The sequence below is a fragment of the Ascaphus truei genome, chromosome 2, assembly GCF_040206685.1.
Source record: "Ascaphus truei isolate aAscTru1 chromosome 2, aAscTru1.hap1, whole genome shotgun sequence".
Taxonomy (NCBI): domain Eukaryota; kingdom Metazoa; phylum Chordata; class Amphibia; order Anura; family Ascaphidae; genus Ascaphus; species Ascaphus truei.
The window spans coordinates 333,447,428-333,461,997 of NC_134484.1; the positions used below are offsets into that span (position 1 = coordinate 333,447,428).

The window sequence follows — 14,570 nt, forward strand, 5'->3', positions numbered from 1 at the left end:
TTGTCCAGAAATGGGCAGTTGGAACAAAAACAAAATGTATTAAAATAATATATTAGTAATAGGTAACTAATGGCTTCTCTCTATTACTTTTGGTGGGGAATTAATCTCCTTTTAATTTGGCAGGCTTCACGGGATTCATACTTATTAGGTTTGTCATCGGTTAATCTGTTTGTATGTTTTCCAGTGCACTCGTGTGATGTGGACTCCACCTCTCCGTGAAAGTTTCTCATATCCATTCCTAGTTCTTCAGATGTTTCTTTTGACATACATTCTCAGGTACTTATATTATTCCTAACGCTGGTAGCCAGAGAAAATAGGATGAATATGAGATATGTATTTTACTTTTATAGAAATACATCCACGTTCATACAGTATACCCAGGCTCATATGCATGATCTTGCTTTTGAGCTAAAGGAGTCGCTCAGTGGTAATGTCACTACCTTCTGAAGCTGATGAAAATGGTTCCCCGGTTTGAGCTCCTTGTGACCTTGGACATGTCACTTTATCTCCCTATGTCTCAGGCACTAACATTAGATTGTAAGCTATTTGTAGCAAGCACCCATTTGGCCTGCAAAATTAAGTTCAGGTACACAATCAGAGCTATAGAAGAAAGATTCTTATCATTATTATTATTATTATTATGTTAAAAGAAAAAGAAAAAACATGATGTAAGCCTCTGCAATACTGTATAAGTTTTTTTTTAAAATATGAATGAACTTGTTACTGCACATTTCTTCATGAATTCTTTTTTGTATATACATCCAAACTTCACATATCTATAGGATGAAAAGGAAAAATAAAAACAATTTGTAAAGAAAATATGTTTGAACAAGGTAAACTGCATTGCATCTTTCTGTAAAAACCTAATGCTCCCTCCCTGTCATTCTACAGCGTAGCATATTTGTAGACCAAGCAATGAATAATAAGGTTTAAAACAATAAAAACAGGGATTGGTTCTACAAAGAGATTTTTTATATCATCATAAAATAGCTTCTGTATCTCTTATGTATCTTATCTCCATATAGTGTTTTTTTATGTTTATTTATGCATACTGTGTGTCATTACTTTTTTTATTATTAAATCATAGATATAGTAGGTCTATTTTCTTCTGGATTTTGTCTTTCCAACAGGAGTAAGGAGTTAATTTACGCTAAGGTTTAGCTTTGCAAATTAAATCTTTGTCAATCTACATTTTTTCAAAAATATGTTTATAGATTTTATTATAATTTTTTTTTTAAATATGTGGACCCTGAAATTCTATTTAATGTGTACAGTATCTGCTGTCCAAACAATATCCTTTTTAATCTCTTAGTTTTGTTAGGAAACAAATCACAGCAATTCTCAATTCTATGCACAATGGGTCTAAATATGACAACACCAAAAAAATTGTTCTTTGATAGACTCCAATATTAAAAAATAAATAAATCAGACCTTGCAGCTGTGCAAATATAAGCACTTTTTTTACACAGACCATTAGCAAGGGAAGTTTAGGTCATGTTAAACCTGGAGGAGACTTTTGACAAAGAGGAAAGGGAAAAATGATTAATGGTTACACAGAATTTGAGGCATCCTTTTATAATATGTGCACCTGACTCTCTTTACTCCTTCTATTGGCACTTTCCAAATCTCCAGATTACATGCCATGGGTCAAAATGGCTACAATACACTATTGTACTTGGATGCTAAGAGTAAAATGATGAAACGCAGAATGGAAAGGTCTTTCTTGGCATCATCCTAAATTGCCGTGATGCATTGACTGGTGTTTTTTTTCCTCTCTTCATTTCATTTCAGCATTTTTAATCAAAATTACATGATAAAGAATATAATATATATATATATTTTGTATATGTATCTTTTATTACGAGCAATAAAGAATCCAGATTTAAGGCACAATAAGCTTGCTGTTTTGTTTGCTATGGTTTTACTCCATACGATTATCTCAACTGAGTCGTAAAAGTGCATGGGAAATTGAAAATCAAAGCACTTACAATTATTTTTCAGAATTCATTGTTATTTTTTTCCTTTCAGTGTTTCTTAGAAATCACAATATATGCAATTACAGTATACAAACAACATTCCCGGTATTACGAAAAGATAAAATATGTGTATTTGAAAATGGCATAGATAACAGCAGCTTGAAAGAAAATTGATATTAATTCATTGCGTGTGTCTCTAATTTGTTACAGTTTTGTTCCTTTTGACCACACCACAGGGTAGTTTGCAATAAATCTACACTAGTTATTGTGATACACAGCATAACACACAAAACTATTTAATTCCTGTTAGATTAAGTTCAAAGATTACCAGTTTTATGAGAATAAAATGCTTTATTCCCTTGAGTATTTTAATATTTGTTTTATATGTAAGTTATACTTACCAAGCATCTTGTTCTGTTTTTTTCAAGGACACCGAATGCTGGTAGAAGAAGCCTGATTGCACTTTGCATTTCTAATGTATTTTTCATGCTTCCCTGGCAGTTTGCCCAGTTCGTTCTTTTAACACAGGTAGGATTTTCAAAAATCTTCTTTTGCAATACTGTGTCTCTGTGTGTGTGTGTGTGTGCATGTGTGTGCGTGTGTGTATATATATATATATATATACCAACTGCCAACTGCCTTATCTGACTATATATATATATATATATATATATATATATATATATATATATATATATATATATATATATATATATATATATAGTCAGATAAGGCAGTTGGCACTCCAATAGGTGCTGGTAAGCCACAAGTGCATGTCCCATATAGAGAATGTAGTTATACGTTACCATTCCAAGGATTGGTAAACAAGAGACAGCACTCAATGTTGAAAATCAAAGTGTATTAGTGAAAGCAAAAATACATCCAGAAACCCTACGTATATATATATAGCTTGTCCCATGACATAAATTGTTAGACCAATAAAAAAGGTATCACCTAATACTGAAGAACTCATTTATTCTAGGGTGGGGAGGGGGTGAATTAAAACCCCATACCATATCCTGCAAGCAAGGAACGTCCATTTTTTTAAATCCAGATTTGATTGTAAATGGGCTGTTTTTTTCATATATATATATATATATATATATATATATATATATATATATACACATACATATATTTACACATACATATATACACACACACATACATACACACACACATACATACAAACACATATAAGATATGTGTTGCAACATTTCAAGTTTTAGCAATATATATTTAACATTCGAATGACTGTACATTCTAAAACCTGACATGTTGCAATGGTGCCTCAACATCCAGGACTCTCTGGTTCACAAGATCGGTTTTTATTTGACAACATAGAAGTAGGGGGTCACAGCCTTGCGCGGGCGTCCAATAGAAAGCTGCAACATGGGGAGATAACTTTGACATTTCTTTTGTTAGCCCCCCGGCCATATTTCTATTTTTTTGTGCCAAATACCGGCACCAAAAATCTACAAGCATCTTGGGAATGGAGAAAACTAGATGTCCCTGGAGGTCGGATGGATCAGTTTAGGGAGACCCTCCTTTTCAGGCAGATAGGGGAAAAGATGAAAATAAGCAATCGATAACTGCTGCTTTCATATTACTTGCTAGTTTCCTCGGGAAGGGTCTTGCGTAGGCAAACTTTTTCAGGTTGTTTTTATCACTGGCATTCATACATCTTCCTTTCCACCCAACCAAATCACTACCGATTTACTTTATCTCTTGTGTTCTTTGGAATCGGATTTCCAGGTCGGTGAAATGTAAAAACTGTTCTAAGTATGGCAAATTATGAAACAATTGTCAAATGTGGTCATAAATATAATTGGGGTGTCTTCTCCCACTGAAATAATTTTATGACCTCTTAGTACAGTAAGTCATTGAAACCTTTTTACTTTACAATGTTTGACATTTTGGGTATCTAGGTTCTGAATGCTGATGTAAAACATCCGAATTATCATAGGCAAAATTCTACTGGAAGCAGTGCAGTAAATCTAGTCATGTACTAGTATTGCAAATGTGAGACTTTAATATATAACCCCCACTACCCTCGCAGCTCAAATACCGTAAAGCCAAATGTACATGTAGCCCTTTTTCTGAACCCTCCCAAAGGAACTACTGGTCACTGTACGACACCTGCGGCTCCAGGAGATCTGAGCCTCCGCTAGCTGGGAGCCTGGGGTAACACTTATACATATACTTAGCGCAGCGCCTCCACTTACCCAGGATCCCCGTGACGTAAGATTCCCCTGGGCAAGAAACATACAACACCTTATGATTGTAACTGGTTTTTACTGTAATAATGCAACGTAGCAATAACACATAACATGCACTTATACTCTAACGGTATAACCTTAGTGGCTGCCCACTCATCAGGAGCAACGTCTCCATCCCCTCACTGCGTGCCCCACACCGTGTCCATGTATTGTACTATTGGTATAGGCTCAGTTCTTTAACCACTCGCTCAGTGTTCCTAAAGAGTTTAGCCTAAGGCGGGATCAGCGCCTGTTGACCGGTGTTGGGGCACTTGATGATATAGTACCTTCCGGTCACGGCGGTGACCGGTACCTCTTCGCAAAGGGTCAGATGAATCGGCGGTCTGCCTCCTGGGTCTCAATGTCCAGCCTTCTGGTCCCAGACGACTCGCCAGCAAGCCTGCTCCGCACGCTCGTCCCTTTGTCCCTAGCTGTCTACATAGTAAGGGTGATGCTCGCTACCACTATGGCCGTCCCTGCAGCACCGCAACCTTTGGTGACTTCAGGGAACACTCCTAGGGGCCTACTGGGTAGCCTGTCCTATGCAGGTGGGTCACTGACCCCCTGCACCCACTCTACCTCTCCCTTCACCACCCGGATCCCCTCTGACTAACTCAGCCTAACACCTGCAGTAAACACACTGCTCTCACACAGTACCTGCAGCAACCGCACTGCACTCAACCGCACTGCACTCAACCGGTACCTGCAGCAACCCACTGCACTCACACTGTACCTGCAGCTACACTGCACACACACGCTGTGCCTACTTGTCAGCGCTCACAGCACTGCCCGCCGTGACACTGACAAGACTGCAGGGTCCCTAACCTAGGGGCCGTCCCTCAGTACTTACCCACTACCCTGGTGGGGATTGGGGCCTGCCTGGGATCTGGGGAATCTTACCTGGTGTCGGAGCCACTTGCTCCCTACACCCTTCCTTCCCCTTCCTGCTCCCAGCTCCAACTGCTGTTCCTAAACCTGCGAATTGTATCTCTTTCTCCCTGCCTGAGAATCCTGGCCTCTCATTGGTTCTTCACATCAGGTGACTGCCCAGGAGCTCATGGGAGTTGTAGTTTCTCCACGGAGCCTCTCTGACTTAATCTGCAGACACACAGCTCAGCTATTGCATCAGCCACTGCCTGTCTCACTCTGCTCTGGCACACTGCAACACTGTTGCAGACACTCCACATGCCTCTCACTGAACAGAATCAAACACCAACTGAACACACACTGAACACACATATGAGGTTCCTACCACATCCTTACATACATAACTGTCCTTTAAAACAGAGGTTGCATCAGACACCTGTCTATATTTTTGATGTCTACCTTTTGGATTTATGATGTCTACCTGTAACTAATAATATAAATGAGATCTTGTGTTCTAATGACCTGTCTGTTCACAAAACAGCAGTAATGAATATTTTACACAAAGTAAGCTACAGTATATACCGTTCTATTCACCAAGTTTACAAGCAGAATACCTTTACCAGTTTTTATTTTAAACAGACTATCTTTGCAGTGATTTTTAACGTAATATATTAAAATATACTGTAATTCTTCAAAAAGGCCGTAACCCATATATATTTAAAAATATATAATGTCTGAATAATGTATTGAACAATAAGATTTTATATCAGTGGTGTAGCTAGAAGAGGGTGCGCGGGCCCCCGGGCAAAAAAAATTTCAGGGCCCTATTAATATTAATACTGATTGCAATTTTTTTCTCCCTTCCCCATCCTCTCTCTCATCTCTCTCCATCCCTCCTCCTCAGCATCCCTCATCATCTCTCCCCCTCCTACCAAAACATAATAAAAAATACACCCCCCCTCCCAATACATAATAAAAATACACCCCCTCCCAATACATAATAAAAATACACCCCCTCCCCAATACATAATAAAAATACACCCGCTCCCCAATACATAATAAAAAAATACACCCCCTCCCCAATACGTAATAAAAATACACCCCCTCCCCAATACATAATAAATACACCCCCTCCCCAATACTTAATAAATACACCTCCCTCCCCAATACATAATAAATACAACCGCCTCCCCAATACATAATAAATACATCCCCCTCCTCAATACATAATAAATACCCCCCATACATAATAAATACCCCCCCCCCAATACATAATAAATACCCTGACTTAGCTTGGTCTCAGGCCGTGACCCAGTGGTGGCTTGTGGGATGGCGGCCGCACAAAGCAATTGCCGCCGGGCCCAGCTCTCGCCTGCTGCAGGCTTCTCTCCTTCACACTTTGTCCCACGCAGAGCTTCCGACGCCAGCGCATTCCGTCGCGCCAATGTCGCCGCATTCTTGCACACCGACGTCAGAGAGGCCCGTCACGCGCCAGTGTGGGAAAGTGTGTGAGGGAGAGAAACCTGCAGCAGGGGAGAGCTGGGCCCGGCGGCAACTGCTTTGTGCGGCCACTGGGCCGTCAGCAACCACGTGTCCCGATCTGTTCCCCCTTCGGCTGCAGCATACCGGGGGGAAAGCGGGCCCCGCATGAGCGCAGGCCCCTGGCTTTGCCCGTGCTGCCCCGGGCTATAGCTACGCCCCTTCTTATTTTAGAATGCATGTAAGAATTAAACGTATTGAATATCAGTATGGTTAAAGTAAATGAAAGTAAATATATATTTTAAATGTTAGAAACTGGGTTATATTGCCTTTTAAATAGGATTTTTTCATTTGGGAAAATGTTAATGCAGTATAGGTTTTTAATGTAAGTGCCTAATAAACATGCACTGATTTACTGTATGACACACACAGTACTGTTACGTACATTACTGAATACGTACTTTAACTTTTAGCAACCTCAAATGTGTGTTGTTATATAGAGTCCCACCTTAATAGTTCATCTTATGACAGTAAACACAGTTGCTTAAAATAAAATCTATTACATGAAATGATATAGTTGGAATCAGTACATATTGGTTAAATCAGGCTTTGTAATACGTTGGTTAGAAAGTAATGGTTTCTATATATATATATATTTCATATTGTTTTTGTTTTCAATTTCAGATAGCCTCACTATTTGCCATTTACGTTGTTGGCTACATTGACTCAAGCAAATTGTTGAATATCCTTTATACACACATGGTAAGCTTTATTTAATGTTATTGAATATTTAATGTTGACATTCTCTACTACAGTACTAGCTACTGTATATAATTTATTTTTTTTCAAAATACATTGAATGAGTAATTGCTTTTGCATACAGTAGTTGCTAGAGCTGGAAATGTGTTGCCCCTGTGCTCTATCTTGCTAGTAGAAGCAAAACTACTACTGTACAACCATTGATACAAATGCAATACAAATTATTATGGGATCTCAAAATTAGATATCAGTACAGATGGTCCTCGTTTATCCGATGGAATGTGTCCCGTAAACCACCATCGGTTAAGGCAGGGGGGCGCAAACTTTTTTCCCTGCGCCCCCCTGCCGGCTGTCCCCTCACTCCCGCGCCCCCCCCCCCCCCAACCCCAACTTACCCGCGCTCCGGCGTAATGACGTCACGTTGCCATAGCAACGTGGCGTAACATGACCTCGCAGCGTCATTTTGACGCCGCGTTGCCATGGCGACGCAGGGAGGAAGCCACCGGAGCCACGGTAAGTTAGGTTTACAGAGGCCCTGCAGCTCCCCCAGCACTTAATTTAAGTGCCTTTGGGAAGCGCGCGGGGCCTCTGTAAACCCCGCGCCCCCCGTCGGCAGTCTCGCGCCCCCCCTGGGGGTCGCGCCCCCCAGTTTGCGCACCGCTGGGTTAAGGGACTGTCAGATTGCGGGTCCATGTTAATCGGTGGCGGTGACCATCGGACCTGTCCGACGTCGAATAATGCGACCGGTGGACTGCGTTATGTGACGTCGGTTAAGGCACCCGTCGGAAACCGGGACGTCGGATACCGAGGACTGCCTGTATTTCAACATTTTTATAACTGAATATGTTAATATAACACTGACGGCGTCATGCTGGATGGCGTCCCTTTGCTGATGTTTGAATTTGTAAAATGCTTCTAGGACAACCACAGGGAAATCTATCATGTTTTAATGAAAAGATAAACATCGGGATGTGCCGATGTGCAGTATCGCACTCCAATCCAATGTTACTCTGGTAACATGAGGAAGTGTTTACAGGGAGCAATAGGAGGAGTAAAGCCAAGATTTACTCAACACCGTGACTGTAATGGCACATCCATTCTTGCATGTCTTGCTTTTATTTTAGCCATTTGTATGTGAGCTGGAGCTAATCTTGTCTGCCACAGCAAACATCAATATAATTGACGGGTATAAAATTATTCTTTCTTCTAGTCGTAAAGTAACTAACTTTAGGAAATTGCCATTGTTTTTGTGCTGGGACAATTATATACACGGGCCTCTCCGTGGATGAACACCACCCTCCAACAACACCCAGTTTCTGAAAAAGAAGCACATTAAATAGTAATTTGTCCTTAGCCCATATGGTCACTGGTTCCTCTGGCATCTTCACCCCAAGAGGGTGCTTCCTAGATTGCTAATTTAATAAGTATTCGTGTATTACACTCCCCTTCTTTCCACTTGTCTATAGAATAAATCCATTTGCTGGTATTATCGACTTCTGTGCCAGTGTGTTGTTTGTATCAAATATTGCCTTTCTCCATATAAAGGATAATAAACGAATAACAACATACAGATGTAGCAAATGTTATTGCACTTGTAATTGCTCATGAAGGCACTCCTTTGCGCTTTTGAAATCAAACCATAATGCAAATCGCTCAGTGAAACTTGCAACTGCGGTAACGTCAAATCGCACGATTCCAGTTGCGATAATGTCTGCTACATCTGCATATTAGTTGTGTATTACATTATTGGAGATTTTCATAATAAATAATAAATAAGAATACATTTAATGATTCTTGCAATAACATCATTGCAATTCCAGCATTTAGATCTTTGCCTCCAGTTGCCATATATTAGCATATAAAATGAAAGCGAGCTGTGGCTGAAAATATGTAAACGCTGCATTTACACCTCTAATAAAAGGGGCAAGGTCTTTAACGAATTTAGATACTGTACAAAGGGGGTAAAGACAAGACATCCTTGAGAAGAACGCAAGAGTCGGGATGGTGCATAGCGAGAAATTAGGGCTGGGATGTAAAGAGGGGCAGAAGAGTGTAAAGCTTTAAAAGTGAGGAGGAGAATTGAGTGTGAGATGCGGGATTTGATAGGAAGCCAGGAGAGGGATTTCAGCAGGGGAGACGCTGAGACAGATTTAGGAAAGAGTAGAGAGATTCTGGCAGCAGTGTTTAGGATTGATTTGGTTGTCCCTCAGCATCCATGTGACCGGCTGCAGTTCCTTTCTTTTTAGCAGAGTGGAGGGGGCTAAGTCGGTGAATATTTGGAACTGGCGTCCTTCAAATCTTTTCGACTGTTGTGTTCTGGAAACTTGCATGATGGCTTCTTTAACTGAGTAATAGTTAGCCCACAATATAACATCCCTCATCTTATTAGGGTCAGATTGTTTAGGACCAGAGCCCTATGTACGCTGTCTAGCAACAGTCTCCCTTCCATCGCGTCGGGAAGCATACTCTGGAGCAATCTTGTAACAAAATCTGTTAGCACTTTGGGTATTACAGTCTCCGGTATATTCCGTAGTCTCAAATTATTTTGTCAAGCGCGATTTTCTGTATCTTCCAGGGCTTCCGTCAGGGTATTTACTTATGATTTTAAGGCTCGTAGCTCCTGGTCAGTAACGTTTTGGGCTGCTATCAGCTTTCTGCAATGCCTTCTAGACAGTCAGTTCTGTCGCCCAGTCCATGCAAATCTCTTCTCAGTTCCGAGACTACTTTGGTCATTTCTGTTTGCATCTTTTTGTACATTTCAGTAAATTGTCAAGATCACCTTTAGTAGTGGGTCTAGTGATTTCATCCATACCTCCTGCAGCCCCTGCTTCAGTATCTATTTCAGCTTCTGCCTCTCCGTCTGATCCTAAAGGGAGTCTTGTGTGGCCGCTATCTTGGGGATCCTGTTGTTTCCGACTCGTTCTTTTTTTTTTTTTCAAAAAAACTTTGCTGCTGCTGGGATTGCCTGCTTCTTCTCTCGTGGTTTCATCTCGCAGGGTGGTCCGCCGCTGCTGTCGGCAGTTTGGCTCTCTGCCCAGACGTGTGATCGGCTGGTTGTGCTTTTTTTGCTGCCCGGGGATCGGATGAGCTCCAAGCTAAGCAGCCATCTTCTCGGCCCACCGCCGGGACTTTATTGTTTTGTAAGACTACTGCACATTTAAATCTTGGTAACGCTTCTTTGACATGATAAAATCGATGGGAGAAGCAAGAATTCAACCCTTGAAAAATAGTACAAAGTAAAAAAAAAAATCTAAGGTAGGTCTCAGTTTTGTAATAATATAAATTTCAACACAGGTACTTGCAAAAAGGAAACGTAAAAGCCAGCGATTGCCCTTGAGAAAGCTCTGAGCAGGGAGCAGAACAGCTGTCGGGCTAGGAGATTAGGGCAGTGATTGATTCAGGGGGAGACACTAGTGATGTATTGGGATACATGGTGCAGTCCTGGACTGAGCAGAGTGTGACTGTGCAACTGACAGCACCAGCTCACTGCTTTTCTGAGGTCCTCAGAGATTTATTTTGATTGTGTCATGAAGTGTTTCCACACATCTGTATGGTGAAGACCAAAATCACAAAGTTTCTGATCTTTATGTAGCCCTCTTTCCCCCCCCCCCCTAAGTGAGATTGGGGTGGGTAGGTCTATCTGACTACATATCAGTGTGGTGCTGTACCTGTTTGGCAACCAGGAGGGCTGAGCTTCCGCCACGGGGAACCTGGGGTGAATTACTCTTAATACTACTATATGGTGCAGCGCCTCCACCTGCGATGGCTCCCAGCAGAGCGGGAGTTGTTCCTCGCAAGACACATACAAATGAACACATACACTGGATGTGAAATAGCAAAGGGCTTTACTGAACATAACATATATCTTACACACTTATACTCTAACACTCATATAACCTTAGTGGCTTGGCCACTCTCATCAGGAGTAACGTCTCCGTCCCCTCCGTGCCCCCCTCCACGTCTCCGTGCCCTACACACCGTGTCCATGTATAGTACTATTGGTATAGGCTCGGTTCTTTAACCACTCGCTCAGTGTTCCTAAAGAGTTTAGCCTCGGGCGGGATCAGCGCCTGTTGACCGGTGTTGGTGCACTTGATGTTATAGTACCTTCCGGTCACGGCGGTGACCGGTACCTCTTCGCAAAGGGTCAGATGAATCAGCGGTCTGCCTCCTGGGTCTCAATATCCAGCCGTCTGGTCCCGAACGACTCGCCAGCAGAACCTGCTCCGCACGCTTGTCCCTTTGTCCCTAGCTGTCTACACAGTAAGGGTGATGCTCGCTACCACTATGGGCGTCCCTGCAGCACAGCAACCTTCGGTGACTTCAGGGAACACTCCTAGGGGCCTACGGGGTAGCCTGGCCTATGCAGGTGGGTCACTGACCCCCTGCACCCACACTACCTCTCCCTTCACCTCCTGGATCCCCTCTGACTAACTCAACCTAAACCTGCAGCAAACACACTGCACTCACACAGTACCTGCAGCAACCGCACTGCACTCAACCGGTACCTGCAGCAACCCACTGCACTCAACCTGGTACCTGCAGCTACACTGCACACAACCTGGTACCTGCAGCTACACTGCACACAACCTGGTACCTGCAGCAACTGTGCTGCACACACACACTGTCCTACTTGTCAGCGCTCACAGCACTGCCAGCCGTGACACTGACAAGACTGCACACTCACACCTATGGCCAGGGTCCCTAACCTAGGGGCCGTCCCTCAGTACCTACCCACTACCCTGGTGGGGATTGGGGCCTGCCTGGGATCTGGGGATACCTTACCTGGTGTAGGAGCCACTTGCTCCCTACACCCTGCCTCGCCCTTCCTGCTTCCAGCTCCAACTGCCAAATGTGGTCCCCGCAACATTGTAGCCTTCCTCCACAGGAGAAGCTGCAAAACCCTATTTGCTGGCTGGCTGCAAGTGATGTGGGTGAAAGGGCAATCCCCAGAGGCTGCTGGGAATTGTAGTCCACTCAGGACCTCTGTAGCATTGGGACCGCGTGCGCTATCTTTACTGCGCACGCACGATTCTGCAATGGGCACCGCGGTGGCAAGGGGGCTAAGGGGAAGCCCGCTACATTTATATAGGGTGGGACCTTCCAAACTGACACCTGAAGATCTACCTAATTATTTAAACACTTGATTCTAATTATCCACTTTAATTTAGCTGATAAAACCAGGGTTTCACTAACTTTTGCACAAACCCTGACTCTTAATTACAGTAGTTATTGTTTGTCTAATTCATGCATCATTTTGTTTCAAAAGACATGAAATTGGTTAATATAAACTCTATTTGATATTTAAGAAAAGACTGGTTTTGATGCAAGATGGTTACTATGTAATTTCCGTAATTATCATTAGGTTTAACAAACTTTTTCTCTCCACTGTATGTGTGCAAAAGTAAAAGTACTGAGTAAGTAGTACTGTACCAAAAACAAAAGAAATGGGAATAAGCATTGAAACCTTTCGCACAATAGCTTAAATATAAAAGGTGTCAACTATTTTATTGATTTTTTTAAAAACTTTTTTAACCAGCCTAAATTCTTGCTCTGCAAAGTTTAATGCTTTGTCACACACTTTTAGCTGAATTAAGTAGCAATAATTCTTAGGCATGTTGTTAAGGTTGTTCAGATTTAATTAATTTTATTGATTATCTCAGCAGCTCTGTGTACCTAGCTTATTCAGAGTCACAGTAGTCAAACTTCCATATTTGTCTGATGATTTGTGTAAAATGCTATAGCGCCTTCAGTTTCATTGGGAATCACAGTTCAAACACCATTAGGAACTGAAAAACATGTACTGTAGTGCCAGCATGTACCCAGCATGCAACCGGGCTAGTTTAAGGCAAGCCTTAGATTACTCGTTGTCTCTTCTGTATGTCCCTTGCCAGTTTACAGTACGGTATGTCATTTTCCCCCCTTTTTTGCAAGCACACTTTGAAGGCTACCGTTCAACTCTAAAAAGAGCTATTTGGCACTGGATGTAGTAATTTGGCACTGCATCTCCTATCATAAAAACCTTTTTATATCGGATGCCATGCGTTTTGAACTGACACATTGCACAGTTAGTTTGCTACATACTGTGCAGTATACGCTGATGGAAATTTAAAAAAAAGGGGAAGTTCCACTTTATTGCTCTTATTTGCATCAATTATAAGAAACTTTTTAATAAAGTCCTTTACTATTTAGACAAGATTATTCTACTTTTATTACTGGCAGATTTCTTTAACAAGGAGAATAGTGAGACCTAGTGATGTATTTGATACATCCCTCTCTTTTATATGCATCCTGTAAAACTCTTCCTATTGACACTTCCCAAATGAAAAACTGGCACTACATGGGACAAAAGTGGTTGACATAAAAAGAGTTGTTTAAAAACATACCGCTGCACCGTTGCTATTTCAGAGCGTAGACCCCGATTTACAGTTTTATGTAACTGTGTTCTTAAAATGTAATAAACATGTCTTAGATAAACGCTATTGGCTTGCATAATTTTAACGTCTTGTGCAAGTATACGTCGGTGCATAAAAAGGTGCCTCACTGCAGTCTGTTGTTCTACAACATCATGACGGAGGAATCAGGCAGCTAGCATGCTGAGAGGGGAAGCACAAATTTAACAGAGGATGTGAAAATGCTCTTTGAGCACACTGGTCATGCCAAATACATTAACTGTAACTCTATAAAGTATTAATCTTCTGCAGGGTCTAGGTCTATTTTCCTGAAAAGCAACCATTGCCAGGTAGCGCCTGTCGGAGAGGGATACTTGTTTCTATTATTGGCACTAATTAATCAATTGCCAGTCTGGATGTCAAGACACCCAGTCCACTAGCGGATATAAGTTATGAGTTAGGAGTCAGTCCAATGTAATATTTCAGAAGCCTTGACAATAAATAAATAAAAAAAACAAGTAGGTTTTGTCCCGGCATAGAATTTATTCTGCCTCTCACAAGCAGGGAAACGGCAGGATGAAAAAAAACAGTTATAAAGAAATATATGAAAGCAATTGAATTTACACATTATTCATTGTTGGGATTTGCATAATATTTGTCATGCATTTGGGCAACACTTCCTAATTAATATTATAATTTCAATAGTTCGCTAGAGTTTATTCTATGAAACTTCTTGGCTGTTTTTATTGTATGTCTCCACTTTTTCTGGTGCAACTACATTACACACCGTGGCCTTGTGTTACCAGCCTCTCAGTTCTGTACACAACCTTATCTTTTTT

The 14,570-nt window shown here is 41.6% G+C and overlaps 1 protein-coding gene across 6 annotated transcripts in view; it reads left to right on the forward strand.

Annotated features, from left to right (window-relative positions):
• Positions 1–14,570, forward strand: part of DPY19L1 (dpy-19 like C-mannosyltransferase 1) — a 251,591-nt gene that overhangs the window by 126,624 nt on the left and 110,397 nt on the right. For all 6 annotated transcript variants that reach the window (XM_075586669.1, XM_075586667.1, XM_075586666.1 and 3 more), the window contains 3 exons: positions 185–276; positions 2,405–2,504; positions 7,265–7,342. In XM_075586669.1, the coding sequence (XP_075442784.1) occupies positions 185–276; positions 2,405–2,504; positions 7,265–7,342 (270 nt within the window). The remainder of the gene's footprint in view (positions 1–184; positions 277–2,404; positions 2,505–7,264; positions 7,343–14,570) is intronic.